The sequence below is a fragment of the Ahaetulla prasina genome, chromosome 1 (assembly GCF_028640845.1).
Source record: "Ahaetulla prasina isolate Xishuangbanna chromosome 1, ASM2864084v1, whole genome shotgun sequence".
In the NCBI taxonomy this organism is placed as follows: domain Eukaryota; kingdom Metazoa; phylum Chordata; class Lepidosauria; order Squamata; family Colubridae; genus Ahaetulla; species Ahaetulla prasina.
The window spans coordinates 281,483,516-281,504,601 of record NC_080539.1 but is presented as its reverse complement, the minus strand read 5'-3'; the positions used below and the strand labels follow the sequence as shown (position 1 = coordinate 281,504,601).

Below are 21,086 nucleotides of genomic sequence, written 5' to 3'. Positions count from 1 at the left end.
TTGCCTTACACAATGTAAGCCGCCCTGAGTCTTCGGAGAAGGGCGGGATATAAATTCAATAATAAAAAAAAAACTTCAGCTACACTTTATTTATTCATGAATAAATCATATCTCATTATTTTTTTAAAACAGAAGTTCCATACCCTTGTTTCTGATTTTAATGAGTCAGAACTATGCACAGATTGATTAATTCAGTTTGTATCTACTTTTATGTTCAGCTAGATGCTAAGGGAAATAACAGAAGTAAAATACAACTTTCCAAATACCAAGACACATAGTTAAAATTAATACCAACACTGTTGTGAGCTGTCAGCTGTATGCTGACGATACTCAATGGTACATCTCCACCCCGAACCACCCCAACGAAGCCGTCGATGTGATGACTCGGTGTCTTGAGGCTGTTCGGGTCTGGATGGGACGAACAGGCTCCGACTCAACCCATCCAAGATGGAGTGGCTGTGGATGCCGGCGTCCCGGCACAGTCAGCTTACCCCATTGCTGACTGTGGGGGGCGAAACGTTAGCCCCCAGGGAATCGGTGCACAATTTAGGCGTTCTCCTGGATGCACGGCTGTCTTTAGAAGACCATTTGACAGCCGTCGCCAGGGGAGCTTTTCATCAGGTTCGCCTGATTCGCCAATTGTGCCCTTTCCTGGACCGGGACGCGTTATGCACGGTCACTCATGCCCTCGTCACTTCCCGTCTGGATTACTGCAATGCTCTCTACATGGGGCTCCCCTTGAGGAGCACCCGGAGGCTCCAACTGGTGCAGAATGCGGCCGCGCGGGGGATTGAGGGAGCTCCTCGTAGCTCCCATGTAACACCTCTCCTGCGCAGGCTGCATTGGTTGCCGGTGGTCTTCCGGGTGTGCTTCAAGGTGTTGGTTATCACCTTTAAAGCGCTCCATGGCATTGGACCGGGATATTTACGGGACCGCCTGCTGCCGACAGTTACCTCCCATTGTCCGGTACGTCCAGTGCGCACCCACAGGGAGGGTCTTCTTAGGGTGCCGTCGGCTAGTCAATATCGGCTGGCGGCCCCCAGGGGAAGGGCGTTCTCTGTGGGGGCCCCGGCTTTATGGAATGAGCTGCCGGTAGGACTCCGTCTCCTCCCTGATCTCCGGACCTTTAAACGCGAGCTCAAGACTTTATTCTTTCACCAAGTGGGGCTGGCCTGATTGATTTTTGTATGGGGGGTTTTAGTGGGTTTTAATAGGGTTTTACTAAGGTTTTAGTTTTGATAAATTTTAGCTAATATTTTAAGTATACAGCGATTGAATTAGTTTTTTAAACTTGATATTTTATTTTAATTTGTTAGGTTTCTTGTCGTTTTATTGGCTGTACACCGCCCTGAGTCTTCGGAGAAGGGCGATATAAAAATTATGAATAAATAAATATGTTAGCAAACAAGTATTATCTCTCCAACCTATGTGGTAAAATCACTTGATGAAGGAACTCATCAATCTCCTTCTCTAATGTCCTTGAAGCTGGAAACAAGCTTTTGTATTTTGTTAGGTTTTAAAATTAAATTGGATTTATTTCATGTTTGTGAAGTTATTGTTTTTCTTCTTCTAGTGTAATTACTTTAGTGGTAAGCATGGGTATGTGTGGGCAAAAACCTGTTAAATCTTCAAAGCCACTAGTTTTGGCTGATTTGAGAGATTAACTTAGATATGGCACCCACGTGTATCTTAATTGTAAATCAATTTATCCTTCGTCGCCTAATAGTTAATCAGGTAACATGCATAGAACATGCAAAGATTTATCTTAATTAACATAAATAACCAATTGTGTCCTGCAGGCTTTTATTGTAGCCTTCACATCAGATATGATTCCTCGATTGGTATACTATTATGCCTATTTTGTGGATCCTGACTTACCCATGTCTGGATATATTAATAATAGCCTTTCAGTATTCCAAATCTCAGATTTTCCTGAAAAAAACAAACCTGATCAGAATCCAGGCAAATTTACCAGTTGCAGGTTAGTTGCAATTCTTCCATTTTATGTTCTATATTGATATAAATATAATAATAATTATACATGTTGTAATATCAGTTGTGATTTTCTGACTTTTATACATGTACTCTGTTGACATCTTTATGAACTGTCTAGCCGTCAGTTCAATGACAGTGGATGATTGCAGACAAGATGCATTTATAGAAATTAATAAGAGAAATACCAATTATGGAAATAGAGAAACGTAATTATTTGAATCTTTTAATTAATTTAATTCATTTGTAATGCTAAGATGTTGTAATGCTATGGCTTTTGCCACTTAATTGATTTATGTTAAGCAATTTTGAACCAAGAACTGATTTATTCTTGGCTTGAATTTTTAACTCATGTGAGCCTTTGTCAGTTTCCACAGCCAGAGGACAAATATAGCTAAAAAGTTTGCATCTTCTCAAGCTAAACTCTAAAGTCTTCTTCTTCCAGAAGTCAAAACAACATATTTGCTCTCATAAAGTATAACAAAATAAATAGAGTTGGCCTATAAATAAAAAAAATGCTGTTTGTTAAAGACATCATACCTTTAAAAATTACAGCATATTTTAAAAATTTCTCACAAAGGAATAACAATCCCCCTCCTCAAATCTAAAAACTGCCCACTGTAGGTCTCTTCTGCAGGCACCCCACTTATCAGAAAAAAAGCACACAACCATACAAATCATACAAATCAATTCTTTATTATTGAGCTTTCTCTCTCTCTCCCTCCCTCCCTCTTTCCTCCCTCCCTCTGCAAACAAGTTTACCAAATTGCCAGACTGATTCTAGCTTATATCATTAAATAATTGCTACCACCTGCCTTCCATTGAAGACCTGTATACTGCACGAATCAAGAAGAGGGCTGTGAAAATATTTACAGATCCCTCACATCCTGGACATAAACTGTTTCAACTCCTTCCATCAAAACGACGCTATAGAGCACTGCACACCAGAACAACTAGACACAAGAACAGTTTTTTCCTGAAGGCCATCACTCTGCTAAACAAATAATTCCCTCAAAAATGTCAGACTATTTACTAAATCTACTATTAATCTTCTCATCGTTTTCATCCCCAATCTCTTTCCACTTATGACTGTATGACAGTAACTTTTTGTTGCTATCACTAAGGGTTAAATTGCAACCTATGACCATCATTTGTGTTGTAAATGTTGTACCTTTGATGAAGGTATTTTCTTCTTTTTTCTTTCTTTTTCTTTTTCTTTTCTTTTATGTACACTGAGAGCATATGCACCAAAACAAATATCTTGTGTGTCCAATCACACTTGGCCAATAAATTCTATTCTATTCTATTCTATTCTATTCTATTCTATTCTATTCTATTCTATTCTATTCTATTCTATTCTATTCAGTATAGTCAAAACAAATCATCTTTTTTTTGTATTAAAATACAGAAAATATAAGGAAATACATTGTGGAATGACATTTCCTATGCATTTTGATACGGACCTGCGCTTTTTAGTGGGAATATCTTGATTATTCTTAATTTCAAGCTCCTCTAAATAGAAATGCACATGAGATGGATGATTGTTGCACAGTGCATTTTTCCAGAGCTTAAGCAAAGATAATTCATATGTGTACTATTTTTAAGCTTAGATATTCTCCTGTGGTCTCAGTTTCCTTTCTCTCCAGCATTCTTGTCCAACGGATGTCTCATTATGTGTGGTAGAAAGTGTTTTGGATAATTATATGATTTCCCATGGTTTTTCCCATGGAATTTAGTGTAACATGAAAGGGTTGCCATAGTTGTGGTGTAGCTTTCTATTATTCACCATCTCTGTTTCTTTGCTGGTCATACATTTGTCCTATGCAATACATTTGATTGTCTTTTAGCAATTTTTTTTCTTTTCAGTTTATACTGTAGAGCTACTACGCATTTTGTATTCTATTGTTCATTTATGCCACCCCATGTTTCACACTGTGGTATCCAGTTCACCTTATGCTCTCTTTTAATATGTGTAGGTTTTTTTCCCTGTAAATATATTCTCACATTTGGCTTTCGCTATGCTTGAACAAATGAGAAACATGAGTCAGATTTTGTACTGAAAAAACAAAACAATAAAATCGGGATCAAAAGTCCTCCTAACTGACAGCTTTATGTGAATGTAAATGCCACAGCAATTGTAATCGTCTGTGTTTCAGGGTAGCCGCTCACCTTTAGATGTTTATATTCAACAGATACAGGGATTATCGATATCCACCAGACCATGAGAAACAGTACATGCACACAATGCAATTCTGGCACATCCTGGCTGCAAAAATGGCTTTTATAATTATTATGGAGGTAAAATGGTTTTTATAATTATTGTTAAGTTCTTCTATGCCTCTTCTAAAATTAATATGATAGAGTATCAATATTGCGTTATAGTGATAGGTATATATTTTATATATAGTGCATACAGAAAGTATTTAGACCCCCTTCACTGTTGTCAATTTTGTTATACTGCAGGCTGATTCTACAGTTATTGAAATTCATTTTTTTCTCATTAATTTACATTCAGTATCCCATAATGATAAAGTGAAAACAGAATTTTAGAAATGTCTGTAAATGTATTAAAAAGAAAAAACGAGATACTGAATAAGTATTCAGACCCTTTGAAACAACAGGAAAATTAGCTCAGGTGCCTCCCATTTATCTTGATCATTGCTGACATGTTTCTACACCTTGAATGGAGTCGACCTGTGGTAAATTAAATTGATTGGACATGGTTTGGAAAGGCGCACACCTCTCTATAGAAGATGTCACAGCTGGCAATGCATACTGTAGCAGAGCAAAAGCCATGAGATCAAAGGAACTGCCTTCAGAGCTCAGAGACAGGATTATTGCAAGGCACAGATCTGGGGAAGACTACAATAAAATTGCTGCTGCCCTGAAGGTTCCTAAAAGCACAGTGGCCTCCATAATTCTCAAATGGAAGAAGTTTGGTACAACAGGACTCTTCCAAGAGCTGGTCACCCGGTCAAACTGAGCAATTGGGGGAGAAGAACCTTAGTAAGAGGTTCTTACCAAGAACCCGATGATCACTCTGACTGAGGTCCAGAGAGCCTGTGTGGAGATGGGACAGAGTTCCAGAAGGAGAACCATCACTGCAGCCATCCACCGATCTGGGCTTTATGGCAGAGTGGCTAAATGGAAGCCTCTCCTCAGTGCAAAACACATGAAAGCCCACTTGGAGTTTGTAAAAAAGCACCTGAAGGACTCTCAGACTGTGAAGAACAAACTAAACAGGCTTTCATCTGTTTTGCATTATTCAGTGAATGGCTTTATAGGTGATTTCTAGCCCTGATTTAAAACAATGAAGGAGAAGTGACGTGATGTTTCCGTAACCTCTTTTTATGCATTCTTCTCTTTTGTCTTCTCTTCCAGCATGTTGTCTTCATTGTAAAATTCTTTGTGGCCTGGATGATTCCAGATGTCCCATCTGAGGTGAAAGCCAAAATAAAACGTGAGAAGTACTTAACACAAAAAATCATACATGAGCATGAACTCAATAAATTGAAACAGAAGTTGTTTGAAGGTAGGACCTGTGCCAGCATGGAAAAGGAAGTCATAGCTAGTGAAGGAATAGTGGAGTTATCAGAAGCCATGTAACTCGAAGAGTGACCTCTTTGCCTGGAATTCCAGCCTGTGAAAGTTTGTTGTTCAGAATCTCCAGTGAGCTCTATCCATAGTATGCCTTGAAAGCTTTCTGGTATTTTTAACCAATCTACTTCCTAAAAATATTTAGGAAGGAGACAATATGGTTTGACTGTTGGGCAGTCAACAGACCTCCCCCCTCCACTTTTTTGGGCTCTTTAACTTTGAAGGCTTCAGCTTTTGGCATGGCATTCTCTCTTCCACGACATTGTATGCTTTCCTGGAAATACCATTATCTTAAGTGCTTTTGTAATGAATAGTTCCCAGATTTCTGTGATGTAAGCAGGAGTTCAAAGTCACAAACTGCCAAGACTGAAAAGGACTTCCCCCTTGTTAGGTTTGGAGAGTTACCAAGAAAGATACAAAATTCTCCCAACCCAGATTTTTCATGAATGCATGAATAAATCAAATGATAAGGCCAAGAGTCTGATGTGAGGTCTTCCACTTATTGCACGGTCAACTCATGGTGCTACAGATGGAAAGGAAATTGTGTTATTTTTATCATTGCCTTGGGATTTTAAAGAGCACCACAGATTATGGTGTCCCTTACTCTTTTTAATAATGCCTGTTCCTAAATTTAAAGTCATACTCAGCCTATTAAGATTGTTAGCTTTGTTGCAATTGAGAGGATTTAGCAAAGCAAGAACATATATATTAGAGAAGCTTCTTTGGAAAGTTTCTTCCAGGAGGTAAATTAAACATGATGTTAGAAAACCAGATGCCTTGCTCAGTATTAAAGAAGTACTATTCTGTAATTCTCTGCTTGCCCATAGGAGCTATTGTGTTCTTTTTAAGCTTTGGTCTTCATAAGGTATTCAAGCATTTAATACTTGGAAAATCTTACACATAATCATGAATACATTTCTGTTGCACAAATATGCACATTTAAATGCTTTTTTGAGGTGGACAATCTATTTGCCTGCTTTTAAAGGCTCAAATAATTATAGATTATTTTTCAATAGGGTACAATTAGAATTTGATTACCTTATAAATCAAAACTCAAAACCAAAATTAATTTTGAAATTTAGTTAGAAATTATTTGATAAAAACCCAAACCATTGAATTGATATGAATTTTTGTCCACTAATATGCTATTTTAATATACTTAAATATTAAAATAGCATATTTTCAAATACCTAAAGAAGGGCTATGAGCAAAGCCATTTCTTGTGACTCTGCCTTAACAGTTGACCTGTTTTTTGTAAAGAGTATGTATCCTTAGTAATTAAAGAATGAAATATTATGCACATTGTTATAGTCGGCGTCCCAATGCTAAGAAAATGTGATTGTTTAAATATTGTCAAGGAATCTATCCCTATAAAAGGGGTATGTTAAAACAATTTTGCAAATTTATTGTCTTATTTATCAATTTTGTGTGTCTTATGTATGTGAAATTAATTATAAGCCTTGGTTTCTATGTTTTGTTATATAATTTTAAAAAGTGCAACTATTTTTGAAAATTCACTACAATTTTATAGTCAAATCTATTTTGCCATTGCTTAGTGCCTTGTGTATATTCACTTAAGAAACAAATAATGGATGTGAAAATGTTAGTTCTCTTAATCATATAGCAAAATGTGATATACAAATCAGTTCACAGGTATCATGACATTAGCAGCTTTTATACTCAGTCATGTCTATCAGTAATTCATCCAGACGGAAGGCAAGTTTTGCAAATTTCCAGTTGAGTTAATTCTTTATAATCCAATTGAATTGTAATCGAGGAATATAAACATTACTGGATTTGTCAGTCAAAATGAAGCATGTTGGAGCATCATTTCACAATGATGAAGTATTTGTACCAAACAGCTGTTAAATATTGGAAATGCCAGTCAGCATGTGAATCAGATTTTTTGTTTCTGATAGTAAAAGAGGTAAAATTATATTCTCAAAATACTGTGGAAAATATTTGATCAATGAAAATGTTCTTTTTGATTGATAAACAGAGCATCATTCCCAGATTTATGTAGACCTAAACTGTACAAAATCTAAAAATGACTATTTACAATGATACTGTCTGTCATTTAATTTTCTTCGTTCAAGTTTTCCTGAATTGAACAATTTTATAGGTTTGGAATAATATTAACATAGCCTCAGAGCAAAGTAGTATTTGGATTTCAAAACAAATTTCAAAATCGGTATCAAATATTTTGCAGAATCTTCCATCTTTTTTCATATGCAAATACAAAAAAATTATTTGTCTATGCTATAACTTGCTTGTTTAGAATTCTGATTAGGATAAACAGCTGCCTAATCCTTCAAAGATTGGATTTCAGTAACCATCATCCTCTCATCCAGTATCTTATTTATGCATAGGTCATAGAATCGGTGCATAATTTATGGTGTTGGATGTATGTTTGGGAAAACAGTATGACAATAATTATTGTCTTTTGTACTGAGAACTAACTTTACCATTTTTCACAGATTTTGAATCAAATTTTTATTATCCTTAAACAGCCTTGTTTTTGTTACTATTTATGATTAGTTTAATGTGCTAAAGAATACCATTTTAATGCAAAAAAATGTATGCATGCCTAAGATAAAATATGTAATGTGAATTTCAGTTTGCCAAAGAATGCACTGCAATCACAAAATGTCTATATATGTAGCCATGGACTCACCCACTTCATAACTGAATATCACTGCTTCTTTCTTTACGAATGTTCTTATAAAAAAAATGGACAATATGCAGTATTTGTATCAATGCCGAATCTCAATCCTTGTCATAATACTTTATGGAGCAAACAGTACATTTAACACTATCCTGGTTTCATGAATTATCATTAAAAACTCTCTTTATATTTCAGGTATGAAACGTTTGTAGGGTTTGTTTAACCTTTTAATGTGCCTTTCTAAATATTTTGTATTACATTCAGGTTTTTTTAAGGAATGAGATGCAAAGAGGAAGAATGAAATAGTATGTGGTTGTGTCATATTCCACCATATGTTGTTATTTCACAAGTTCAGATCATTTTCACAAAAGCAGATGCTTATTGTTTCTCTGTTCTCTGTCCAGGGTCACTGAAAGCAGGGGGAATGGGTAAACAATATTTAAAAGAAATTTATTCTTAAAGTGTTTATTGCATGGCTTGCTGTTGCTGTTTGAGTCATAAATGTGTCCCAAAGCCAGAGCTATATAGTGTCTATATAGTGCACCATATTTTCGAACAATTATTTCCCTTGGCTAATTTGAAAAAAAAAAAAGTAATTGGTTTTTAATTTGTACATAAATGGTACTACTTTATTCCTTGAATCTATGTGTTTTTGTCTATAATGAGTCCCATTATGTTCACTGACAATTGTTTTCTTGTACGTATGAAATTGCAACTAGAGTTCCAGAATTCGTGGCTATGGAAGTTGACTATATACTGATTCAATGATTGGCATTAATTTTCCATACAAGCTGTTTTCAAGGAAAAAAATAGGAAGGAGGAGGAAGTAGAACTCACCACATCTTAAAAGAATGAAAACAGTAAGGTGCCAATTTTAGGGCTACCAGAGCTGGGTTGCAAAAATCTAGTTCATCGGATTCTCTTAGCGCCAGAATTCAATTGCTTGCTTCTAGTGCAGTGATGGCTAACCTTTTTGCTGTTGTGTGCCAAAAGTGGGGAGACTGGGGGGCCTACATCCATAAGTCAATGCGCCCTCCTCCCCCGCACACGTGTGCGCGATTCCCCACGCTTTTGGCACACAATGGCATGTGGGCCCGGTAGGCAAAAACAGCCTTACCCACCCCCCCGGAGGCCCTCCAGAGGCCGTAAACAGCCCATTTCCCAACTTCCGGTGGGACCAGAAAGCCTGTTTTTCACTCTCCCCAGGCTCCGGAGGCTTTCTTGGAGCCTAGGGAGGGCAAAAACGGCCTTCCCCAGAGGCCCTCAGGAGGCCGTAAATGGCTCTTTTTCTGACTTCTGGTGGGCCCGGAAGGCCAGAAAATCAGCTGGCCGGCGTGCACATGCGTGCTGAAGCTGAGCTAGGGCAACACTCATGTGCCCCCAGATATGGCTTCGCGTGCCATAGGTTAACCATCACAGTTCTAGTGTCATCCATATTTATATAGCCTTAAACAAGCATATATAATGTCTTTTTGCCAGTTAAATACTTTTTCTCATCTACTTGCACAATTTTAGTATGGATTGCGATAGACAAATTTCCTACCTCCCACCTAGTTGTATGTTAATGCATACTGTGCCATGGCTCATATACCATACTGTGCAAATACTATCTTATGATAGGTTGAAAATATGTGTATTTTGTTCTGCAAAGTTAACTTTCAAGTACTGCTTTCTGTCCTCTAATGGTCACTCAAGTTTTTTTGTGGCTCCGATTTGATATCCTATCCAAACCACACAAACTGCATTGAGCTACATGCCACAATTAAGCAGAATGCATATGAATATCCTTTAGTGCATGTTGGACCTAATCTTGATCCAGGCATACATAATACACATACATCTTTTATAAATTCATGTATCTCTATTAAAACAATGGCTATTTCTCAGTGCAAAAAATGCTACATTTCACAATTCTTAGGTGTGGGTAAAATTCAGATAAAATCCAAATAAAGTTAAAGGCTACCAAGTATTTCACATTGATGTGGAATGTTCCTTTCCTTGAATAAATAGTATACAGGACACGGTGTATAGATTCCAAATATATTTGCTATTTAGCTGAAGAGATCTGTGTCCTTGCTTTCCTATGAAACTTCTAATATATGCATAGGTTGTTGTCATGATAAGATCTGCAATACAGCCAGTGGGATTTCTTGCTAACAATGCATGTAATTCAGTTAAGTTTTTTCATGGGTAGGGAGGACATTATCAATGGCAAATAAGTTCAGCTTATTCTGTGACACTGAGAAATTAAATCTACAGTTTTTTTGCTATTATAGCTCTGGGACAACTTTAAAAAGGGCACTGTACCCAGAGCTGAGTGTTGTGCACTGCAGTCATCTTCTAAATAGGTGGGTATATTTTAAATGTTAATCTTTGCAAAAGTGTCCTTACGATGATCCTTCTAGGTCAGGACTGTCAAACTCAATTTCATTGAGAGCCGCATTGGGATTGTGTTTGACTTCGGGTGGGGGGGGGGGGGCCTGGGATAGGCATAGCCAGGATGGACATGGCCAGTCAACCTCACTTGTGTCAGGGGCACCTGTGCTGGCCCGAGCATTCTGCCCCCTGCGACAGCCTCCTAAAACCCTCTGCCAGCAAAAATGGATGCACATGGCTATCACAAGCTCTGTTTTTGTTGGTACCAAAGACTGGTCCTTCACTGTTTCCAGGGCAGCCCTGCAGGCCAGATCTAAGCACCCCAAGGGTCAGATCCAGCCCCCAGGCCTTGAGTTTGAGACCCCTGTTCTAGGTAATGAAGAGCCAGAGATAACTATGATCAAGACCCTTGCAGGGGTGGTAAACATCAAAATGGCAGCTGCCATTGTCCAGAGCCCTGCCCATCTCAATGTGTGTTATACATGTGATTGCAGTTATCATCCTGACCCCTGCCTCTGGTTCAGTAATCCTTTCCTTTGCAAGGCATTTCTGCCCATTCTTGCAAAAGCACTGAGCCTTCATGATGGCTGGAATTCAAGGAAAAATGATCTAAAATATCTTGACTAGCGATATCACCAGACTATTGGTCTGATAACTGTTGGTCAGGGCAATAAGTACTCAAGACAATACTAATCTACACTTGCATTACTCTCAATGCTGTTCTCCTGGTTCTTTCATTATAGAACAGAGAAAATCAATCCATGCCCAAGAGAATAATGAAGGAAAATAGCTAAAACAGGATTCCCTTTGTTTCTCTGCCAATTACAGGGGGGAGGGTAGATACTGTGCTTTCATTAATTTATTTGACTGATAACACTTTTCTGTTTATAGTATTTCTAATACAAAGCATAATTTTAACATAATTAGAAAGGCAGTTGCTAGGCATAGTTAAGGAATATCTTTGGAAACATCAATAATATTTTAATCTGCTAGATTATACATGGATGAAAGTTGTGCAAATCCTTGAAAAGAACTTTCAGAACATAAAAGAGCATGAACAAAGCATCTCTTGAAAGATTGTTCAGTGCTATTCTGTTTCAGTAAAGCAACAATAATTGTTTATGTCCAAATAACTACATGGAGAATGATATCAGATTCTGACTTAACATAGTAAAACATAGTAAAATTCCATGATTCTAAAAATACCAGAAAAAAATGCAAAATACATAAGAGGGATTTTATACTGTAGTACTGCAGAGTAATGTATGTTAATGAAATTCTCCAAAGAAATATTCAAGACATGTAAGTGAAGTTGATACACTTTAGGAGTTAATGAATTAGTATTAGACAAATTAACCTAATGATCCCCCAATTAGGGAAAGAAATTAGATATATTGTGGCTAATAAGAACTACAAGTCTAATTTGCAGCAAAGCAGTGAAATTTTACATGGTGCAGAAGTGGATTCTGTTCATATTGTGGAAGAAGCTATTTCTGGATTGTGTTTTTTATTGTCTACTTATATCAGTAACAGAATTCTTACAACATATAGGCTATATTATTTCTTGGTTCCATTTCTGTCTTAAATGCCAAATTCTGGATCTATGACAATGGAAGAAGCGATGCCACAGAATTACAATCCTATTTATTTCTTACCCATTCCCTCATAAGTTGTTTTTGATCTTCAGACCCATCTATTGATTCTATCAAATCTACTTGTTGCTGTCTAGTTTCTCATCCTGCTTCATCTACAATGAATGATGGCAATAATGGAAATGTTTGCCGGAACAGAAGTGTTCGAAAGAAAGAAGAGACATCTACCTCTGCTTTTAGCATTATTGACCAAAGAGAGGTGGAGGTTTTCTGCAGTGTTATTGTGGACTTGTCTTTTTCAGGTGACGTGGCTTCTTTAACTGCAAGCAGCTCTGCGTAAGCTGAGTGATTTCCTTCCAGTTCTGCACGTATCCACTGGGCGTTTAGAAATTCTGTGCGTTATGTATCTGCAGTACATAGTTGCAGTAGACTTAACAGCTGCATAAAATGTGAATCTGCTCTCTACATACGGATATCATTTCAGTTTGTGGGAATAAGACAAATGGAAGTTTGAAAAACGATGCCTGAAAGAGTTCTCACAAATACTAATTTTGGTGTCCAAACTAAAATATAAAGAGCAATGTTATTTTTTTTTCAGAGATGCAGAAATATCATGCTGGGTTTTTATTGCTAAATAATCTCAATATGTACATTAAGTGCAGTTCAGAAATGACCTGTCATTTTCCTAGAAGTGTCTTCATGAGGGAAAACAATGTTTTGAATAAGTGCTGAATAAAACCACCTGGCAGAAGATGTAGAAAAAGTTCCTTTTCGTATAAGATGCTTTTTTGCTAGTCTAATTCAAGCTAGTGTAATGTTAACAATTATATTTATTTATTTTCTCTTTTCCCCTCAATCTTCTTTCATTCTGGTCAGGTTATTTAAAGAGTTTGAGTGCAAACCATCCCATTGACATTGTAAACTAGTTCAAAGACTTAGAAAACAAAATGTTTTTAATGAAAGTGTTTAATGAAATGCTTTATCAAAAGTATCTACAGATCTAGGAGCCTGGAACACGTAACTCAACATGACTGAGACAGAGAATGGGAACTTCGTTCTAGAGTGCAACAGCCAATGTGCTGTAATGAAGAAAGTGGAGACTTCATCAAAGAAATTCCTTTTTAAAGTTGAGCATTGCCGTTCAATTATTTTGGCTAATCAGTGTCCAATTGTTGGAACCTTTGCGTAAAAAATTCATCCTTGGTCTGCCGATTCGCAGATACCATTGTGAGAAGTTGGCTTGCTGAATTTTGTGGCTTGCTTTCTGTTTTTGAACCTGGCTTTGATTTCACTCCACTATGAGAGTGCTTGTCAGGATATTGGTTGGGGTGAGGCAATGTGACTGGACGTGCACCATGCCCTGAGAAGAGCAAGTGAATTGTAAGAGCAGAGTGGGGGTTAAATGAGAGGATAGGTAGGAACATCACAAAGGTGATGAATAGCAGAAGATATGGTAGATTTCCCCCCCCTATATTAGACTGTTTTAACCTGTAGTAACTCTTTGTTTTGTATGAAGAATGAAAAATACATTTAGCCCTAGTCCAAGAATGTCTCAAGGGAAGCTTGGCACCATACTTCATAGGCAATAAATGCTTCTGGTTAAATGTTTTAGCTAAAGATTTCTTTATATACAATAATTACAGAAGATTGCACAATGGCCTATAATCTATAGCTGCCTGCAACTGAGAGATCCAATAAAGGCATCTGTTGTGTTTTCGGCTCCTGAGCCTGGCCTCCTGGCAGAGAGTGACTCAGAGAGTGAACGGGAAAAGCCGACAGGGCTTTCCTCTGCAGGACCTTCCTCTCTGGCTCCGCTCCAGGTTCCAGAGGCAGGCCAGGTGGAGGAGATGATGAGGCCTCTTTCTCCCGCACTTCCCCCCTCCCGGGCAACACCTCAAGACCCAGCTACTGACAATCAGTCCTGGTTAAATCCCAGGCATCGCAGAAAGGAGAGGCAGGAACAACAAAAGAAGGGGTGGGGCAGGCCTAGAGAGTGCTGAGTCACGGAGCCACACCCCACAGTGTATAAAAGCAGGAGGAGCTGCTCTGTAGCTTCTTGTGACGGACAAAAACTGACTCTTGGAAACTTTGGCTGCAATATTTCGAGCCTAGGAATTTGGCTTCTGGATTTCTGTTTATTTCTGAAATCTTGGTTGCTCCAGCAACGAACTGCAGCTACGCTGGCTTCTGAGGAGATAAGAGAACTTGGCAGGCAATCGCAGATTCGTTGCCAGAACTGATATCTGTCGTAGGAATAAATTGCTGGCAGATATAGTCAGCTCGCGTGTCTTCTTGGTTGTGGTTGGGGAGGGGGGACAGAACAGCATCTTTAAGCAAGGAGACATTTGTATCCTCTCCACAAGAGAGATTAATGGTGATAATTGAGGTATCTCTAACAATCTCCTGGCCAGAGGCTGCAAATCAAATAGTGTAAGAATCCACAAGATTGTATGTATTTACGTAAGTGATATGTGTGTGTGTGCGTGCATGTGTGTGTGTGAGAGAGAGATATTTTCAAAGAATTTGTCCACAGTTTGGAGTCACAAATTAAAATTCATCCACTCTTAACTATAGAAGCCTCTTGAAAAGTCTATAATGCTTGAAAAGGTGGAAAGAAAACACAATAACAAGTTGAATGGATGCAAGTATAGCAATTATGAGTGCCTGACTGGAATACTGGAAGGACCAGATGGGAAAGATCATCCTGAGAACTATCTATGTAGCTTCTAAGAGTAGACACCAACTTAATAGCAGGTAATCATCAGTATTAATCAACTATACAAGCAAAGTCATTAGACACCAGTGGTGGGTTGCTACCAGCAAAGCGCATGCAAAGTGAACTGGTTGTAAGAATAATGGAAATCCACCACTGTTAGACACCCACATAACTGACTGCATTGGTTGTGTCTCCCAGAGTGCCCAAATTATGATACATTTTATCCACAAAAACCTATTTAAAGCAAGCAAGCCTCTAAGAATTCTCTAATGGAACTCTGGAAGAAAAGAGGGAGAAGAATCGGCTATATTACAACCCCCAAGTCAGGATGACAATGACTTTATACATGTAATACATGCAAGAAAGAAACTGGCTGGGTTATTGTCACATTGTCGCATATTGCATTTGGCCTTGAAACATCCTTTACGCTGTATCTAGTTGTCTGCGAGTCTGTCTCTACCTCTATTCTAGCCAACAAATTTGCTGTTACTATGGAGCTAAGTGATGAGGAGGAATATTTGATATATAATTGCTAGGAGCTGATGTGACAATAATAATTTATTACTTATAGTAGACCTAATGCAATCAAAAAATGCAAATGGCAGTCATAATTAGCAAATGAGCATAAAATATTGCTATGTCTTGTGGAATCTGAACAAATTGATCTGTTCATTGACGATATCAGGCAAAAGATCAGTTGCCTTCCTTCAAACACCTGGATTCTCAGTATGGAGACAGTTCAAAAGAATTTTTTTTAAAAAATCACGTTTCATTCACTCTCCTTCCTATGAAGCCCCTTGACAAAATCTGAATAATTATCATTCCATGATTCAGATGATATATTTGCTTTGTGCGTTGTCTTAAGCTCAGACACACTTCAAAATCCCCCATTCCAGATAGACCAAGTTAATAGATAGTAATCTGATCAGTGATTGGGCCACTTGAATAAGCAATTGGTACTTCAGCTCTTCTTGCCATTCAATTTGATCTGCCCCTATGTATCTAGAAACTGGCATATTTCTGGCACCCTGGTATTTTGTACTATTATACGAAACCTTGCTGCATTCATTACTGATGACCTACAAAAATCAGTAAAACACTTCCAACTACCTTTAACAATGCATTGTTTAAACCTTGTCCTTGGGAAGAGAAGAGGAAACAATACTGGGAAAGTACATATGCAAGAAAGCAGCGTACATAATCAATGAAATGCAAACTCTATCCAAGCCATTTAAAACATTTTTTTTTGCTTTATAGCATGACTCATTTTGTTTCTTTCGATGTGTGAAATCTTTTCTCTAGAAATATATGCTTTAGCATTGACCCACTTTAGCACTGACTCACCAAGATATAAAAGTTGGAGACGTGAAAAAGGCACATTTTCCAATTATATGGAGGGCATGGATTCTAAATTTTTAAGTTTCATCTAACAGGCACCATTTATTTAATATTTTTGTGTCTGGTAATATCTTTATCTTTGTTTTTTTTAAAAAAAACCACCATGAAATCCAAAATCCACTGTTGTTTTTATTGTTAAGTCCACTGTTACTTGGCATGGTTGTATAAACAGGCATTAAATCAAAATCATGTGAAGTATTAGTACCACTTTATAAAACCTTAGTAAGACCACACCTGGAATACTGCAGCCAGTTTTGGTTACCCATATTACAAAACAGATGTTGAGACTTGGAAAAAGTCCAGAGAAAAACAACTAAGATGATTAAGGGCCTGGAGACTAAAACATGAATGGTTGCAGGATTTGGGTTTAGCTAGTCTAGAGAAAAGGAGGACTGGGGTGACATGATAGCAGTATTATAGTATTTGAGGGGATGCCACAAAGAAGAGGGGAGTCAACTTAATTTCCAAAGTGCCAGAAGGCAAAGCAAGAAACAATAGAGCAGGGGTCTCCAACCTTGGTCCCTTTAAGACTTGTGGACTTCAACTCCTAGAGTTCCTCAGCCAGCTTTGCTGGCTGAGGGACTGGGAGTTGAAGTCCACAAGTCTTAAAGGGACCAAGGTTGGAGACCCCTGCAATAGAGGGAAACTAATCAAGGAGAGAAGCAACCTGGAATTAAGGAGAAATTTCCTAATAGTGAGAACAGTTAACCAGTGGAACGGCTTGTCTGCAGAAGATGTGCGTGCTTCATTACTGGAGGTTTTTAAAAAAGACTGGACAGCCACTTGTCTGAAATCGTATAGGGTCTCATGCTTGAGCAGGGGAATTGGACTAGAAAACCTCCAAGATCCCTTCCAGATTTATTCTGAATTGGTTAAAGGAGTTCAGTGAGATCTACCATCTTCACTGAAAGTTACCATGACAGAATCTAAGAAAAACTGTTGCATTGTCTATGAAGCACAATCAGAAACTTCACTGTTAGGTGCAGGGTAGCAGGATTAAATATTTTATTTTTTATTATTAAGGTTGTTTTTCTTAGAGAATTACAAGAATTAGTAAATCCCATGTACATATTTAACATCTAAAGATTCTTCTGTTTCTGCATTCAAGTTGAATGCATAAACAAGACTGATGAGCAGGCTAGAAAAGCAAATTACTCCTGCAGCATAAGAACTACTTAGCATGATCTTTCTTTTTTTCATGGTGAAGGAACAAAGAATTCTCTTCACCAGGTATGGATGATAAGCTGCATTTCTGAATAGAAATGACATAGCTTCTTGAAAAGACTAGTGAAAAGGCAACTTCCAAGTTATACCATGACTGAGCATCACACAATTACTGGATTACAAAATCAGATCATTAAAACAAAATCCTAAAGAAGGAAATGAGGTGTATCATTGGTTGAAATAATTGAAGTGTTTGTCCTTGTGAAGACTTGCCGGTATCGATCGATCTATCTATCTATCTATCTATCTATCTATCTATCTATCTATCTATCACCAAACAAAGACTACCCCCACATACTTCAAAAATGGACTTTCGCTAGAAGTACAGGGACAGGGCTATTGGTTACAATGAGTCAGCAAAAACAGTAGCTGGCTTAATTAACATAAAGGAAAATTCCTTCTTGATCTGTCCTATTTCAGAAATAGGAACAACCATATTCAATGGATCTTGTTCTCTGATATCTCTCTCTCTCTCTCCTTGTCCCTCCCTCTCACCCCGCCCTCATGTTAATTGCTTCCAAAAAAGTCCATGGATTAAGCAGAATCTGAAATCATGCTGTCTGAGAACTCACAGTTATTCTTATCATGAATGGGGATTTTGCATCATTGCTACTGCAGTCAGAATCAGAGTGTTGTTGACACAAGGGCAGGAACATTAGCAGTACAAGCAACCCTAGTCATCTAGAAACAAATGATTTTTTTTTATTATTACATTATGAATGACCTCTCCCTCTCCCAATTAAATAGGAGCATCTGTTCATTTACAGTAACTTGTAAAATAACATGTCCCAAATATTTCAGTATTAAATAAATAATAAAAGAGAGTAGAGAGAGAATATTCCAAGATATAAAATATATAGGAGTAATGCATATATGCAATCAAATAGATCATGGGTGTCAAACTCGCGGGATCTCGTTGCGGTCGTGATGTTTTGCGATGTTTTTTTCCTTTGCGGAATTGGGATGGGTGTGGCCAGCATGTGATGCATCCAGCCTGCAGTTCAACAATCTGAACTAGATTGACTCAATTTTGAACCAAGGTATCTCAAATGGACTCCTTACAGAAATTGTCCAAAGTTCAGCACCCATGACTCCCAAGGGAATAAAACTTGGGGAATTGTCGTTGCTTCCGTGCTACTGACTCTGTGGTGCTGCTGCTGCTGCTGCTGCTGCTTCATATGATCTTCATTTTCAACTTTCTGTGACAGTTTTTTAGTCAGTCCCACAATCCCTTGCTCCCCCCTCACCCAGCAACAAGGAATTTACTCAGCATGTGACTTTTAAAGAAGCAACAACTTTAAGGTGTACAGAGAAAAGCCTTGGTATTTTTATTGCTTTATGTGCCCTTTTCTGACACACCAACATGCACATATATCTATATTCCATCTTTGTTCCGGAATTCAGGGCACATACAAGTCCATCTTCCAATATTTCTTCACAACTCTGTGAGGTACGCTGAGCTGAAAGTCACCAAGTGAGTTGCGGTGGCTATAAATTTAATTGGATCTCTCTGATGACAGTCAAATGCACTAGCCATTGTAATTTAGTCCTTGCTCATCTAGTTCATTTTTCAAGTGAGGGAGCAACTGGGATGACTGCTGGTGTAATAGGGCTAGAGGGCGCAAACAGTCAACATATGAACTCTCTTTCTCTCTGGAGAGAGAATGGGAACATGGCAGAATGAGAAGTGGAGGTGCAGTTTTCCTTATGGTCATGGTTCCCTTTGGTTCCCCTCCCCATAACAAAGTGGCAGGCAGTTCCGCAGGTCAGCCAAGGAGAAGGAGGAGGAAAAGGTAATGGTGCAGGTCTATAATATGTGGAAAGAGGAAGAATGAGGGAGCCCCTGGGATGCCTCAGACAATCATGCTTTGCTCTCATTATACTATGCAGTATAATGCATAGTATAATGATATATATAGGCAATAGTTTACATCCATTTGACTAAGCAACAGCATTACACTTTAAAAAGAAAATCTACATTACATTCTCCAGCATCCATAGATTAGTTTATCTATAGGTTTGGCAAAAAGGCCCAAGATTCAGGCACTTAAGTACAAATTAAGTGAGGGAGATGAAAATACAAACTAATATCTAAAGCAGCAAACACCTGATAATAAATAAGATTAAACAAATCATTTGCTTGCAAGCTATAATGCATAAAACTTTAAAGCTTTTCCCACTGCTTTTAATTAAACAGTTCCCATTTCAGTCTAATTGTGTATGCCATTTTAGAAAGACAGGGTAAAATTGTCAGAATCAAAGGTATCGTAAATTAATGAGGGAGAATGTTGCCAAACACCATTGTCCTTCCACCAGAGGGCATCCTTAGTAAAATGTTTCTGTCACAGGAAAAAATATATATCTTTAGATCTTATCAACAAGGTCAATTGCATTTATTACAGCCCTTTCTTTATTATGTCCAATATCAAAATTTTCAAACGGATAGGCCTAATGCCTTATATCACTGTTATAAGAAACCATTAGAGAAAACCACTGTTGGATGAATAAGAAATAAAGCTGAGCCTTCAGGAGCATAACTGTCACTCTGAGTAGATTTTTATTTTACCCATATTTGAATTCAACAAATTAAGAGGGATGATAAGATTTCTATTAATTAGAAAATATTTTAATAGGCTACATTTGAATACCAGAAAACAAATGTGAAGATGTGGAAGATGTGGAAGATGTTTAATACAACTTGCAGTTATTCAAACTGATAAGCTGTGTGAAGAAAGAAACAGGTGTTAACGAAAACTTCACATTTAATAATTTTTAGACTTGTGTTCCATGTGTTTGCCAGCCAAGCTGCATTAATAATACATATGTTTTTATTTCCTGCTTGACACACCATCATGCTCTTTAACCTTCCCCAGATTATATTCCTCTCCTAACCCTCTGAAATAGATTTGGCACAGCTGTGGATTCTGTATCTCCAGCAATAAGCAGATATTGTTTAACATCATTTTGTATAATATAATGTCTATATTGGGACACTTTCCTGTCATATTATATAAAGAAATTAGATACAGCCCTATTTGCTAAGCTTTGATTGATTTGCTGATTTGATTACCTAAACGTCCCACTTCATAACTTAAAAGGACATATTCTCTTGGCAAGAAGTGGTCTGACAATTTTGTTTTACTGCAGCAAAAGCTATGAGAATGCTAGGTGGTGTTTGCACTGCGCAACTGGGTCAGTCTATGCGTCAAAAAATGGAGTCAGACATGGAAATCCTAAAATTAATTGTCAGTGTCTCGTAAAACCCTATTTTCTTTGCAAAGTGTGTTGCTCTTGGAAAACCTGGAGATGGCGAATCTTGACTGGCTCCTTTCCGTTTCCATGGCACCCACTCTTCATTGACTTCACTGTAATGAGTCCGCCCAATTCCCCTAGAACGTTGATGGTGGAGGAAAGCTTCCGATTGCGCTCTCCGTGGTGCTGAAAACAATCTAGACGACACTGTATTGACACGGCGCTGTTGATGGTGCTGAAATCTCTGAGGGCAGGTGGGGGGAACATTGAAGAG

The 21,086-nt window shown here is 37.8% G+C and overlaps 1 protein-coding gene across 1 annotated transcript in view; it reads left to right on the top strand.

Moving 5' to 3' along the window:
• ANO5 (anoctamin 5) overlaps window positions 1-5,832 on the top strand; it is a 73,899-nt gene extending 68,067 nt beyond the window's left edge. The window contains exons 20-22 of the mRNA XM_058161209.1: window positions 1,800-1,981; window positions 4,185-4,290; window positions 5,374-5,832. Of these exons, the coding sequence (XP_058017192.1) occupies window positions 1,800-1,981; window positions 4,185-4,290; window positions 5,374-5,598 (513 nt within the window). The 3' untranslated portion in view covers window positions 5,599-5,832. The remainder of the gene's footprint in view (window positions 1-1,799; window positions 1,982-4,184; window positions 4,291-5,373) is intronic.
• Window positions 5,833-21,086: the final 15,254 nt, after the last annotated feature.